At 39.0% G+C, this 16,210-nt stretch overlaps 1 protein-coding gene across 3 annotated transcripts in view; it reads right to left on the reverse strand.

Annotated features, from left to right (window-relative positions):
• LOC126843596 (uncharacterized) overlaps positions 1-16,210 on the reverse strand; it is a 227,546-nt gene that overhangs the window by 15,684 nt on the left and 195,652 nt on the right. For all 3 annotated transcript variants that reach the window (XM_050581208.1, XM_050581209.1, XM_050581210.1), the window contains one exon: positions 172-262. In XM_050581208.1, the coding sequence (XP_050437165.1) occupies positions 172-262 (91 nt within the window). The remainder of the gene's footprint in view (positions 1-171; positions 263-16,210) is intronic.

Consider the following 16,210-nt stretch of genomic DNA (forward strand, 5'->3'; position numbering starts at 1 on the left):
GCCCTGAAAAACATCTGTTTCGATAGTTCATACGATTAGTGACAGTTGTTTTGGCGTTTATAAACTGCCCGCAGACTTCAGTCGATCCTGGGCCCTTGGCGACCATCGTTAACTCCACCCCCTCCTCTCTCTTACGCCATGTAAATTATTATTATTATTATGGAAACTTACTTCGTAGGAGTTGGCCGCAGAGTGACGGTCTTGTTTCAATTGTTCGAACTTGGATTTGTACTGCAGCAACGTCCGTACGGTTTCTTCCATTCTGTAAAATAATTTAAAAAAAAAAACAATAAGTGTTTATTGTCACATTGAAATCGATATATGAGCGTTGGCAACGTGTGGTGAGGGCGAAACCGAGTAGAAGTTTATGATTTTACCCTACGGAAGCGGCAAGAGGATAAAAAAAAATAAGTACAACGTCGCTCTCTGTGTCGGATGTAGATATCGGTTTTGTGTATTGTTTACAGCCTCGGCGCGGAACCGTCGAAGGAGAAAATTGAGTAGAAATTGAAAATGCTAAAAAGTGTTGGGTAAAAAAAAAAAGTGAATGAAATACAGACCTGGCTGGCTCGGCCGGATATGGGAAAATGATAATAAAATAAAATCGTCTGGTCGTGTATCGCACACACACACACACACACACCACTTGCAAGTGCTATACGACAGAAGCGAAAAAAATTATTATTTATTTATTTTAAAAAAAATATATATATACATAATATATTTAATAAATACAGAAAGTATGCGCAGTTCTTGGGCGGTTCACTTTATCCGACGTTCAAACGGTGTCGATTATATTATGTATTTTTTTTTTCGAGGGAAAATATAAAAAATTGTCCAAAGGCGCTCACGGTATGATATAAAATAGCCTATTATATTATTATGTCTTTATTATGAAGTGCTTTGGGAAACGTTAAATGGAGGCGGGCGAAATGCACGGTATTAAATAATAATAAAAGGAAAATATTATGTAATTTTATGGAAAAAATAAAATTTGCAATTTTCTCGCATCGACAGAGACACTGTGCTGTCGCATAATACATTACACGGTGCAAAAAATTATTTGTATGTAAGCTTTTTATATTATATTAAATATTATTAACCCTCCCCCGCTGTAGGAAAAACAAATTGTAAAATTAGCCATCTTGGCCGTCTTGGCGTGATCCCCGTTTTGCGAGACAAACTCTAAAATCAAGTATCGACCGGCTAATAAACGTTATTGACTAGATTATTATTATTATAATGAAATCGTCATCGGATAATTTAATAATACTCTCCAAAAGAGGGTCGTCCCGCTGGCGAGAGGCTCATTAAAATCCGTGAGTCATGTTTGGCAAATCCTTTACCCTTCTTTTATTTTTTTATCATACACTGTCGTTGCACCGGGTTCGTTAATATTGCAATAATAATAATGACGATGACGATAATGGTAAAATTGAATATTATAATACACAAAATATAAGTTAATAGTAACATTGGGAAACCCCTTGGGAAAATCACTGGGCAACGTCGCGGGTTTTCTTTAGGGCCAATGATTTTGTTTTCATTCATTCGACGATGACTTTTATTCGGTTCTTTGGTAACCGTCGCCGAAAAATAATCGAGTTTTCCAATAGCGATTAACCGGAATGACAAAACCAAAAGTGCACTCACAAGTACAAGTAAGTTGTGTTTAAATTTAATAACAAAAAAAAATACAGGGAAAAGCTCTTTGCGCCAAGACAAGCCGTCGCCACGACAAATATATGTTATATTTATTTTATTTAGTTATTTAAATCCAACCCGGTCGTCGGCGATAAATTGTTATTTTTCATTCAAGCGAATCGCGTTAATCATAATAATAGTAATTAAAGTTAATCACAAATTGTTCATCAACTCAAAAACACCGTCGACGAACAACCGACCCCTCCCCCTGCCCTTTAGTCGAATTATCGTTGATTCAAAAATCTTTTGCGAAGCATACACGAGATAAATAATATTAATGTGCAATTTACATAATGACACATTGAGGCGTCTTGTCCGTGAGTAATTAGCGAGGGAGCGTTATGAGGGAATTTGATGGATGACTTTTGAAACAAAATCAAAAAACGCCATTTTGTCTGTAATTAAATCATGTATTTATGAGAAAAAAGGGTTTTGAAGAAAACAAATCTACCTATAGCATCCTACAAGACCATGATGATATTTTTTTTTATGCAAACTTTATAAACTTCAGTTTACTTGTTTTAAAAGTTTTTGGAAATTAAGCAACCTCACCTTGAGCGTTTTATTCGATGAACAATAAACCTTATTAAAGTTGAACGATTACAGAATTTTCATTACTAAAAAAAACTTTTCGGCTTCGACGCTGAGCTGACTAAAGGTGTTGTTTTTAATTGAAAGCCGTTGTTGTTTTTACCGTCTAATCGGGGGGTTTCCACAATTTAAAACAACTTGGATTTATTTTCTTTAAGTAGGACGTCGTTCGCTATCAAATGGTTTCAGTGTGCATGAACGTCGATTATAGGTTTATGAGAACTTATGTATGAAAACATTACACGTGGCCGATGTAGGTCTTCTTAAAGTTGTGTGTAATATGAAACCAGTTAAGCTGTCCAACAACGCGCATAGTACCTGAACCAATAAATTGACTTAACACCGACACAGTTTATTTCATTTGCCGATAAATGTAAAAATATTACCAGTGGAGTGTAGGTCACGTCATGAGTATAATATATTAAAGTAGCGTTTGTTAAATTAAGTTTAGGAAGGAGATCGTAGACTTATAGAGCAACAAGTAAATAGACCGGGGTAATTTAAGTGTTAGAATGAAGTGTGTCTGAACAAGACGGAAACAGGCCACAAGTAAATCGAATATAGAATTTTTCAGAGGAACCAGCAATAGTACATATGAATACTAGTGTTGGTAATGGTGTCAGTTCGACCAAACTAGGAAACAGTTGAAATAAGGTAGCAAAATCTCTAAGAAACCGTGTAAATAATATTAAGGATTTAAATGGTAGGATAATGTGAGAATTGAATAAAAATAAACATACAAATGTCGCCATCTAAACGTCTTGAGCACTTTTTTTTTTTATGTACAGTTTCCGTGTTTACTTTCCGTCGAAACGCGTTTCCGGTAAATGAAAATTTATATACATTACAATATATTCCATCTCAGAGAACGCATTGAGTTATAATCTAGTACCATATATAGTTCAACGACAGCTAGCTGCTGTAAGAAATATCTTTGAAGGCTATAAGTTTTGCGCTTCAGACTTCCGGTTCGGGGTGGTTCGAAATTGAATTCAAGCATAGACACACAGATAACACCGCCGTCGGTCGTTCCGGCAACACGGGAAATTAACTTCCGATGTTTGAAATTCCTCCGAGCACGTGTAACAGAGACAAAGACCATGGTATCTAGCCAGCGAATGGCGAGCAAAACACAACCCTTTGCATATTATTATTACTATTATTATTGGGCCGTGAGTATACATATATAGAGCCGGCTGTATTATACAGAGAAATAATTCCTACACAGTGTTGTGCGCGCAACCGGAAAAGGAATTTCTGGGCGAGCAATACCGTTTTAATTAGTCTGCTGACTGTGCGGTAGGTGCTGTCTGTAACGAACGAACTGTTCTTTATTGCAACACGACAATGTGTATAATATGTATATATATATATTATCTACAAAGAGTACAAGTACACTCGTAATGACTAGTATATTAACATCATGCGGATATAGACTGGGTCGTCGACGTTTCAAAAACTTTGCACCACCTTCCGGGGTTAACAGTAATAATTTCTATCTCTTATGCTAGGTAGTTAAAGATGCCGCATTGAGAATCTACAGGGAACTGAAAAGACTGACCAATTACAGAGAAGAGTGGAGGGAGTATGGAAGAATGCTGTAGAACCCACCTTAGGGTTGATTACTAAAGAAGAAGACGCTTGGTATGATTATATTGAGCCGGCCATTTCAAAAACTACGCATATAACGTTTTTAACAATTATTCTGAGTTTAAAATGGAGTTTTGTAAATTATTCCTTTTTTCAAATGCCATTGCCTACTTCGAGTATTAGGAATAGGAATAAGGATGGTAGTATTTATGACATCATAGAAAGGCGAGCAAAGTATTCCCGTGCGCATATTTTTGTGTACAAACAACACATCATGTACCATTAAATAATATTTAAAAAAAAAATCCGTTCATACACAGCAGAAACTACAAGTCCAAAACATAGTTTGTGGTTTTCTCATAAAATCAGAAAAACGTTACAAGTGTCTGGATCAATTGACGGTTAGTCGAGGAACCAGGAATGTTCGTTTAGTAAAGTATAATAAGACTGTTAATGACTTTGGGATGGTGCGCGCGGTATGCTTTGAGGTGGCCGGCTAAATTAACAGGTATATAAGAGTTCCTTTAGGATTAAATTTTTAAACGAATTAATACCATACCGAGTGCTTTGTGTGACGGAATGCGGGCGCGGGGTGCTTAAACTCGAAATGAAAAATCGATATTGTCTCGAAAGAAGTTTTCCACGAACTTACTTTGGGCTATTATCGCAGTCGTCTACGGCCAGTGCGATTCACACAGGCAGGTCGGATCGAATTTATCGTTTGCCAAAGTCGTCGTGAATCTTTAATACGTTGTTTAAGCGGGCTAAAGTACCTACGTTTTTTTATCTTCTCTCCGCCCTTTACTCGGCTAATGCACATTTTAAAGAAAATGGCCATTCTCCCAACGGCCAGACGATTTACAATTGACGTTTCGACAGAGTTTACAGTGGCGAAAAGCGTGCACAACACATTATTATCCGTATTGTATATTATACCTTTTGAATAACTATTATACTTGGCCGGCGTCGTTAGAATTTTCAGACCGTTTAACCCGTTTATATTTGGGGCAAAAAAATAAAATAAAACGTTACCACCCCGCAAATGTATCGGCAATAAATCCGGCTTCTTTCAACGTGTCACCGGCAACCGCCACGGCTGTAAATCATTAATAGCTCTACTCTCTCTCTCTCTCTCTCTCTCGTGCACACGTGTACATGCAATATTATCGTACCGCGATATCATTTGTAAACTTCAGAGAAACTTAAACTTATCTGCGCTGTGGATTTTCGCGCTCCGTTGCTGATTACGTTATAACATATAACTTTGTCGAGGAGTTCACTGCGGTTACCGTGAAAACACCAAAAGCGCAGTTAATGGATTCAAAGCGCAGAGACCGCGTTTATCCAAGTCGAAAACGGCAGTAATTTTGTGGGCCGAGTAATTTATATTATTATGTGTAATTAAAGGCAAGTCACTCGGCGACCAAAAGCGATGGCGATTAATATTCCATCGATATTATTAGATTATGGTCCGTGGTATTCCCCTCAGACGAACGTTTTATTCTTTAAAAAAATAAAGGAAATTTCCGTAGAGATTCTGCCCCCTCGTTTACTACTATAAAACCATAGCTTTGTATCTGAGACCACTGACTACTGCTGCTCTACAAGCGACCGGAATCAGCCAATAAGTTCGTCCGGAAGCAGCGACCGGCCGGCGAAACTTAAGTTGTGCGCCGATGGCTTTTAACGCCATATAGCAAGTTTACAGCCGGCTGGAGTGATAATAATATATTCCCACGGCATAGTCACCGGCGGCGAAAATCCAACCGATCCTATGTGAAACTTGTGTGTGGGAAGTAACCGACGAAAGTTTTAAACGGCTCCGGCAACAAAAGAATTTACCCGACTGGGAAGTTTGTACACCACAAACGTCGTTCGAATACTTTTCAAACGGTTATCGGGTACGGTTTAATCCGGTGTTAAACGCCAAGATACAAAAGTGGCTATTATTATGAAGAAGGGTCAAACTCGTAGTTGGCAGCAACGCGGTCGTGACGAAGGTTGATTTAAAATATATAATTTGACATTGAAATCGGTGTGACGTTTAGGAGCTGATCCAAAGTCCTAACCGTTGTGCGCCATTATATTATTACCGGAAAGCGTTTTCTCAAACACTAACAAACCATATTATTACCGTATCCGCTTGTCTTCTGACCGGTTGGTGACGTCGTTCCGGTGGCAAGACACTTTAATTATTATTATCATATTATTGTAGTTTGTTGACAAAGGGCGCCGAACAAATACCGATAAAACTTTTGGCCGTCAAACGATACACCCGAGGACAATGTCTTAGAGTTTAACTAAACGATACAGAGTTTTATTTTTTTTTTATACTTCAATATTTTTTATGACAGCTTTAGCCGGAAATCGGGTGGCCTTTTCAAGGTTTTTTTTTTTTGGATGTTATGGCGTTTACCCGGAAGGCGCATATAGTATTCCTCGGAGAGAGTCGCCGGATAAGGGCCGTAGGCTCCAGAATCGCGGTCGGACAAAGTTTGTAGCAACAGCAAAAGGGGACGGTCGGGTGTATGGAAAATCGCGTTTAAGTGCACACAAATACATGTATGTATATGCCTACATCACATAATCCACCGCCGACCGGTCGAATATAATATAGCCGGCAGCTGTATTATCTATCCCGATAACTCCCGGCAAGATTTTTACGACGATCCGGGCCACCGATAAAAAACAAAAGGATAAAATATATACCAAACAGAAACAAGAAAATATAAGAAACACTCATGTTATGACCTAACACGCAACAGAGCACCCGTATCCTGACCGTCCATCCGTAGGATATTTTTAACGATTAATATTTGTTTAGTTTTGTTTCTGTTTTAATTTCACTAAAAATCCGAAGTAGACTATCCGAGTTGGCGGTTACTCGGCGATTAGACGTGCTTAGATTTATGTACACAGCAACGACAACCGTTGGGCTATTATCCCTCGAACGATCAGAAGCGACGAGCACGAGTTTGGCAAGTCATACATTGAACTGTATTTGACTTGTGTACTCACACACACTCGACTTACGGGTTGTTGCGCGGGTGTGATTTCAACGGCAAACAGCCGGAGGGGCTTATAAACAAGTAAAAAAAAAAAAATCGCCCTCCCCTGCGAACCGAATGTGTGTGTTTTGTTTGCTCCAACGCTTTTGCCCGCAGAAACAAGGGGACGAAATCCGCCGTCGTCTCAGGTGCACCGGCGATTACGTTGAGCTGTCAGATTATATAAAATACACACAAGCGCAATGACATGATAAAACGTCGTCGGCCGAATTCGATTTCCTCCCCTTACACAACGCGGCTTAACCCGTTACTCCGTGCTAGGGGAGGCAGAAGAGTCGCCCGTTTCCCGTACAAAGTATTTAATTTGTTTTTGACGAAAAAACCCTTTTTACCGAGGCCCGTCCACGCGGGGACAAAGTTAATGAAGGTGTCACGGACATACGACGGCGATGATTTATTTGCAAACGCACTCCGTTCCCCTTGCAAATGGAACTGGCCACTTTTTTTTTTCTTCTGCTGCACTTTGGACTCTCGATGCAAAGTTGAAAATGGTTACAAACAATAATTGTAGGTACACAACAGGAAATGGAGAGAGAGAGAGAGAGAGAAATATTCACTGTCCTCCTAAAGAGAAACGCAGTCAACGCCAAATTTAAAAAATTGAGATTATTTCATAAGCCGGGTAATTGGATAGTTTAGTGCTTATTTTTCCTAAGGTCAAACGCAGTAAGTACAAAACAAAACTTTCAATATTTTCAAGGTGCAAAACAAAGAAATAATATTTTCCCAAAAACTTGACTTTTGGAGATACCACATGTCTGAGGGCAGTAGTACACTGGGCGTTCACACGAGTTGCTGCTTGTTTGTGGGATGGTTTTTGGGTTGTTAACAAATTTGGAAATCGAGAGCCCTCGATGGCGAGGGGGGCCGACGGAAACGGTCAACTTCGGTAATGACTATGCGCACACACACCGGAAACCGGCTGTATAATAAAGGTACCCCATCATTATATTATTATTACTATAGTAATTGTTCATCGACGAGACCCGAATCGTTTTCGACGTGTGTACACCATAAACACCGCTGTGATATGAAGGCGAACGCCGTAATGGAAACGCCTTTGTTGTTTTGTATATAAATATAATATAATAATTGTTTAGTTTGCTCACGAAGGACTCTAGTTTGTCAGACTTTTCATTCCAATGCACTGTGTAACGGTATGGGGCGATTCGCCATACTTTCAGTTTACTTGTACCTTGTTTTAACTAATATAATACATAATTCGTGCGCGACTATGCGGTATTTTTTTTGACATTTGTTTTTTCCATAGCATAATATATCTGTATTCCATAAATGTACAATAAGTTTCAACAAGTTTAGTTTGAAGCTATTCCATTGTGAGACACAAAGTCTGGCTTCTGGAAGTATAAACTCGAGTGTTGCGCGTGGCCTAGTTTGGTGAAATTAATTTTGTAAGAAAGACAATAAACCGACTGATTATTATGAACGACCAAAGTTGTTGTGCTCTTGTGTATACATTTTTCATAGTACAACCGTATTAACATAATATGTATATTGAGTTACAAGCGCTAAGATTTCATTAACACTGGTAAACTTTCTAATCGATAAGTCGACAAGCAGAAGGGCGATTGATGTGATCTGTTAACAATCAATAACTATGGCAATGAGATTTTTTCGTGTCCTTCGAGGGAGACACTAAATAACACGGTTCGACAAAACTTAGGGTGGGTTTTGACCAAAGGACGAATAGATTTTTTGACGAGAAATCCAAATTAGTATTCAAAAAATCTACCGGATGAAGTTAGATCAAACCCCACCCTAAATTTTGTCGAACCGTGTAAATCGGTTTCCCCTCGTGGCATGCGTCTTTGACTCCTAACGGAACCTCCCTTTCCGTGTTGTCGGGTTTGAAAAGAAAAAAATAACCGGATTACTTAAAACATAATCCGTTGGCTCTCGATTATTGCACCACATGCAGAGTTAACGCGCTGGGAAAACCCATGGCCGGAACATCATGTGATGCGAGGAGATCCGTCCGTGGGAGAGGTCATCTGTTAATGAAACTATGGCCGAACATCATCCGAAACGAATGCTTAATGAAAGCCCATTACTTCGGTCGGCCCATAACTTTTTCACTGCCGCCGTATTATGAGCGGAATCCGCCGGCACACGTACCTTTTTTTTTTTTATAGACCTTTTTAGTGCGAGGGGAAGAGAAAATGCAAAGAAAAAGAACAAGCCGAGGGGCAGGCACTTGATGTCCGCCCCCCCCTCCCGACAAAAAGGTCGTATAATTCCCCTTTTGGGTCTCCGCTCTCCCTGGGCCGGTCCCCTATATTCTATGCTTTTTAAGTGCGGCACCTGCAGCAACCGGGTCCGGGAGAGATTGCTCGCTTACCCTGCACAAAGTCCTAACCGCCGTCCGCCGACGACAATGGCACAAGATAGGTGTATACGAAAATCGACGTTAAGTAGTCAAGGGTACTTACAGCTCCGGTTAGTAGTAAGATGGAAATACGTTTTTTTTATACGCGTCTGCCGCCGTCCAATACTTTTGGGAGGATTTTTTACGATAGTTTTCTTACTCTGTATCCTTAAGAACACCCCCCCCCCCCATCCTCCTTTCCTATTTGGTCCTCGGCAGGGGATTCATTAAGTCGACCATGCAGGTGGGTAGACCCGAAAAACCCTTTTAGGATATGACGGGCTCGGACGTGTGTACTTACTATATCGGCGAACGAGGGGGAGTACATCTTTTACCGGCAGTGATAAAATGTCATCAAGCCCGTCCATTAACGCATCGCATTTTTCTACCGCGCTTTAATTATCAAAATTCCACGAGGGGACACGTCTCCGCTGGAACCGTAAGGCTCTCTATGAATTCGGTACACAGCTCGTCATTTAATAGAAACGTTTAAGTCGAACAGCCCCACGAGGAAACCTAAAAACTCTTATAGGATACAAATTGAAATTTTGCACAAAAAAAACCGCCCTTTTCTTCACCGTTTAAAGTCAACCCTAATAAATTAGTATTAAATAAAAACATTTTACTAATTGAAAATAACAGTTTGTAAGAATGTTGTCTATTATCAGTTAATTCTTAGCCCAAATAATTTTGAAGAAATATGAATGTAATTAGCGGCATAGATGATGGTTATTGGAAAATAAAAGCGTTAGCTGTTTTTGGTCTAGAAACTTCTAACCTAATGAAACGATTCAGAATGTTTTCATTCTATAATAGTATTTTTTTTTTATACATTTACAATATTTTCAAAGTTAACTCTTAACTGTTAAAGGCCGCCTTATTTTTCATCATTATTTTATGATCCTTTTATCGTCGCAATAAAATAAACGCTGTGATCGCGTTAAAATTGTTTTGATTTTAAACAATAACAATAATAATGATGTTCAATGACTATGAGTATATATAATATTATTTTAGTACAAGCACATTGGTGGGTTTCGCGGGCACGTCCCTTGGGAATTTCTACAGATGAGCTGATTTAAACGCACAGTTGCCGTCATCCCTGCTACTATCACCGCCGCGGGTGGGTAATAAAATACATATTATATTATATATTATTATATTATACACACAACCGAGATGAGCCCGAGGTCGAAGCTCACTCAGCATGGGCACAACGCAAGTTATTAAACGACAAATAATAATAATGATAATAACGCAAGAGAGACGTTCAAAGAGCCTAAGTGCTACACCGAGCACATTATTCGCGGTCGGTCGGATAGAACCAACGTCGTTAATTAAAAAATAAGGGATAGCATAAAAAAATACATCCTGTACGATAAACATAAATATATATATTGTAGTTTTAATTCGGTTAAAAAAAATCATAAAAAAAATGACATTAAACCGTACGGGCGCGCGATTTAGGGTCGACAATAACACACTGTTAACGCAACAACGTTTATTTAAGTCCTGGGGAAAAAAACTAAAATAAAAAAACCTGATTTAATTATGGAAAATAATACATAACAATAAACGCCATCCGAAACTCGATTGTGTTTTGTGAATCAATTGAATTAACTCTCCTCCGCAGTTGTTATCTGTGGGTTATTGAACGGAGAGCCCCACCACACAAAAAAAAAAAAAAAACCTTTCTTGATTTTTACATTATTTTTTTTCTTTAAAATTACAATCTTCTACTCATAGTACAATCGCAGGTCGAGTTCGTCTCTATTCGGCTGCCTAGGGCTAATCACGAACAAAGGCTCCCTACGAATGGGGTGGGTATGAATTATTTAGATGGAATAAAAATATCTTAAGAGGCCCGGCGCCTCTAGGCGGATAGTATTGTCGGCAAAAACTGATTTGTAAAACGGTTCAAATAATTCATTTTTAAACAGAGACAAATAATATTGTACTCTACGAATAAACTCTAACAAATATGTCTTTTATGCTTCAAAAAAATAAGTACAACTGATCCGCTTGATTCGGAGTCGGCAACGGGTTTTTGATACGGCCGTCCCTCGAGGTTTCATTAAAGCATTTTAGATATTATTATTACTTTTTTCTGAAAAGATATAATATTTTAACGAAATCCCTTAAGGAATAAGAAATCACAAAGCAAAAGGGTTACAACATTACTACTAAAATCTTGACAGGTCAATCACTATAAAACTTTTCGATTACCTAGATTTGTAGGGGAAAAACTGATTACCGTGAATAAAATTAAAAACGCCAAACGACAGAAAAGTTTATGAAAACAAATGTATACATATTGTACAGAGCTTGCAAAGCCCTATTTAAGGGAAGGTGCTGGGAGGCAGAAACCCTCCCCAAAATGGTTTTTTCGACAATGACTAGTTAAAAAAAAAAAATCATATCAATCCTCTGGATGCGAATAAATATAATAGACAATTTGAGACGCTTCTCCGAAAAATTGGTCGAGCAGTAGTCTTGATGACATGTATATAGCCTAGTATCAGTCAGGAACACAGTGCAATGCCTACTGGTACAAGATGGATCTGTAACTACCGTGCTAAGTACGGTGAAGTGTCATTGGAGGGTAACGGCAGCGGTCGAGTGATTAATGACGGCGGCAGGAGATCTCTATAAGAATCGGTGGACTTTCAAGACGGTCGCCCCGGGACGGTGTTGGCCGGAGATTTTAATCGGTGGTGAGGACTTGATATTTTTTTGTCGTTTTTTTGCTCCACTCGAAAGTCAGATGTACGGTATTTGCAATGAGGGGAAAAAACGCGACCGATCGCCCTCGAAATTCGAAAAGACCCTCGGGCCGACTTGCAGGTCCTCTCTATAAAATATATCTAAATTATGGGCACCGAATGTTTATGACAGCCTGCAGCCGAGGTAATTTGTCTAACTGTTCACCGATAAGTACTCTTCGGAGAGGGCGGGCAACCGTTTTCAATAGGCCCCCTCACCCTCCCCTACCGAGCTCTAAAGTCGACGGTTAAACGGCACTTGCTAGCCGGTACTTGTTCTTCATTCCAAACCCCAACACTTCCGGCCGTTGTACATGTGATATATTGTTATTAGAAATTCTTTTGGACTAGGCCTCTTCGTTTTTTTTTTGTCTTTTTCCACTCACATGACGGCCAACAGATTTGATATATTCAAATGAAATGTTTTTGTGTTTTCACCAAGTTCACCGCCAAGAGACCGCCGGAATGTCTTTTTGTTGTCCCCCGTGCATTCCGTACCGTCGGGAAAGGTAATTTATGTGATTCCCCTGACTTTTTAGTTTTCCCCACAATTTTATTAAAATAGTAACCCGAGAAAACTGCAGACGGAATTTTACCGGGTGCCCGTTGAAACGTAGGTACTATGCCACTCCGGTTAGGTTGGCAGCACTAGTCGAGTGAACCGGGTTTTAAACATGAGGTTTTGTACTTGAAAAATCAATAACATTTAAATGTGGGTTTCTTTTTAGCATTTCAATTTAGTATAGTTTTAATTTATAGAGGATAGGATAAAACGGCGGTTGATAAATTTATGGACACTGTATAATGGCATTGCCCTTCATGCGGTTTTCTCCAACGAATAAATAAATTAGTTAAGAATATTACGTAGGTATGTATTGGGTATTGATATTGGTAAAAGTGTTTAGAAAGAACACATATTGACATGACGGACAAATGTATAAGCCAACAGTCTAGTCGACCGGACTTGGCTATGCACCTGCGAAACCGACAAATAAATATTTACGACTTAACTAAAAAATTGTTTTAAAAAAATATGTCAGTCGACGTGTCGTAATTTAGTGCCATGTTGCAACAATAAATAGCTACAAGTCCAACACGTTTTTTAGCCTTACAAGTTTTTTTACAATGTTTTCATTGTATTAATTACGTTTTTTTGTTGGTCTTTTATGAGTTTTTTACATTTGTACCGACAGCATTATTTGTCCATTAGTCGTCGGCAAACAAACAGTAATCAACTGTGAACTTGAAACTGCTCGGCTGTGATGTGTCCGTTATGTACTATGTCACTATGACCCAAATAATGTGTAGGTAATATTATAATCCGAAATAACAAGTATAATATTATGTGCATGTGCTAGCCACTACAATCTAGTCAACGTGTATCTATAACGATAAAAAGTAAATCATAATACCAAAAATTATTGTGTTCAATTTCCAGACGCCAACAAGTCCTTCCAAATGTCTTTTGGACAAATATTGGACCCCCTAAACGACTAACGCCCCTTATACCTATAATAGTAGCAATATTGACTGTAGGAAAAAGCTCTGCCTAAGAGTTTTGAAAAATTAAACCGTTTAATTTTGTATAGACTTCTGAGCGAATCGTTTTCCACGCAATAACGACCACGGCGATTATACACTTACTAAAGCAGTCAAACGGCGATGCACTACCCAAATTTTGAAAAGCCAGTCGCATGCGGTTCGTGACAAAGTCCAATAAGACTTGTGAGAGGGGAGGAAACCGAAAAACTGTCGACTCGGTTTAGTTAATGCAAAGGAGGCGGATGGTTGGGTAGCAGCAGTTGCCTTCGGTTGACTTAAAGGGTCAAACAAAGTTTTACCGGGCGAAAAACAATAACGCTTTTTTTATTTGACTTTTCCCGGCGCTGGACCGCGAGACGAACAATACACTTGAAGAGATTCTTTTTTCAAAAAGTATTTAAGTATTGCAATTTCGTTTGAGCGCGGGTACACGTGCTTATATACTCGGTCGCCATCGCGTGATGTTCGCCTTGTGTTCAATCATTCGTATCGAAGAGCACGCACCGCAACGGCTGTACATATTATTATTGTTCAGTATACTTATGTGTGTGTGTGTACAACGATAATACCATACTTATACTTGAACGCACGACACGAGTAAGTATAGGTACACGGGCAGGGCTTACGGTGTATCGCTGGAGCCGTGGGCACGCATCAATCACCGCGACTGCACCGGCAATGACAACGGCTTCACGACTCGCCCATAACTTACAGCGGCCGTCTCGGCGTTATACTTATACTTATAAAATATGTTATACTTGGAATATCGTACGGAAGAAAAGGGAAAGAAATCACACTCGAAAGGCCCGTCGCGTCCGGTTGTGGACCCGTCACACAAGCTGAGACCTCATTTTTGCGTTTAACCGGTCGAGAAGGTTAAGCACAAAATTATAATTTATTATTATAATGCATGTACAGTAGTGTAGGTTAAACGCACATAAAATGTAAGCTCAACCATTGTAAAAAAAAAAAAATGTAAAATAATAAGCGGGTGTCAGCTCGAAAAGGCATCGTTAACAAAACAGAATATATTATCATGTTGTACTTTAAATTGAATATTAAGCGTAAACAACGCCTTATTCGTCATTGGGATATGGGATATAGATCCCTCCCTTACCCCCTGTTCTTGAGCTAAGGAGTGAAATGGCCGAAGAAAATAAATTATCATTGTTTAAAATTTATCTTGATTGAGTTACATTAAATGGGCATCTATCCCGCCCCTCTTAAATATGCAACTTAATTAGACAGTGTATAGTAATCAATCGCTTTTGACTTGGCACGATTAACATTGAATAAATGTTATTTTATTTGTTGTGAAGACTTTACTTTTTTTTATATATTTTTTCACGTCTCATAAAGTTATCGTTAATGCTTTTCGGTTGTATACAATTTCACTTGATTATTCTTTACACAATGTTACTGGGTAATTATTTAAGGGTATAATGTAATTTTGCTATCAGTTTTCATTAATTAGACTCATTTAATATCCGGCACAGCCTATTGGCTTTGTAGGTAACCAACAAATGTCAAAATTATATTGTATATTATTGTTATTAGAAATAAACATAATTGTTATTATTATAAATAGCCATCTGTTAACTATCGTATGTATCATGCAAAAAGTGTCACTTAGAATAGAATTTACTTCTTTAATAATATCTTCTCATAGCTGATGTGGTATTCTACTGGGTCAGGTTAGGTCGAGTCATCATATTAACTCAATAAACCCACAACACGGTAACATGACGTTGTGATTAATGATTTCTCGCCTAGTAAGTAATAATAAAAAAAAACATTTATGGGTACAAGTTTTATATATTTTTTTGGGTAGGCGGATTAGTGGCAGTGGCAATACGGTGGCCGGGTTCGAAAGCAATTACCTACTACATGTTATTTGTATGTACAACGTGACGGCAATTACATATCCGGAAGGACTTTTATACAACAGATGGTGGACTGTAATCGTTTAGGCTTGTGTTTGTGCACTGGCGGGCGAGTATATAACAAACGACCGGCGTACGAAATAAGATGCCGGTAAACACCGCCAAGACGTTGATGGTGGCGGGGTGGAAACGCGAACTTCGGGCCGACCCTCAACAAAACCGTGGCCGTGAAAAGAAGAAACGCAATAAAATATTATGTCTTGCACTCGAACGAGGGTGCCGGAAGTCGATATCCGGGGGACCTATTTGCTTTTGCGCTGCCATTATCCTAGCACCGGTTTTCCCGGTGTAATGGTAGGCAGACCACCGCTGCCGGTAACGTCTACACGACATTATCCTAGGAGACGCGTTTTTATTGTCTTAGAGAGTCTCCGTTTGAAGGGCGAAGGGACAACTGACAATCCACAGCGACCGCACTTTGGAAAAAATAAAAGGCCAATGTCGGAAGCGAAAGTCCTATCAATGTGGTTAACATCGTTTTCGAAACACCCAAATTAACAACTGTCGATCGAAGCCTTAACGGTAGGTTAACTACGGTGGGACCTTGCTGTTTTTTAATTGGTGTAAGGACCAAAATAAACATACTGAAAATAACTACGAGTTATTTAAAATATTAAAGGCGTT

Source organism: Adelges cooleyi, unplaced genomic scaffold (genome assembly GCF_023614345.1).
Source record: "Adelges cooleyi isolate 19-005CV unplaced genomic scaffold, UGA_ACOO_1.1 ACOO_flye_CR_arks_rails_tigmint_CR_PRNA_574, whole genome shotgun sequence".
Classification (NCBI taxonomy): domain Eukaryota; kingdom Metazoa; phylum Arthropoda; class Insecta; order Hemiptera; family Adelgidae; genus Adelges; species Adelges cooleyi.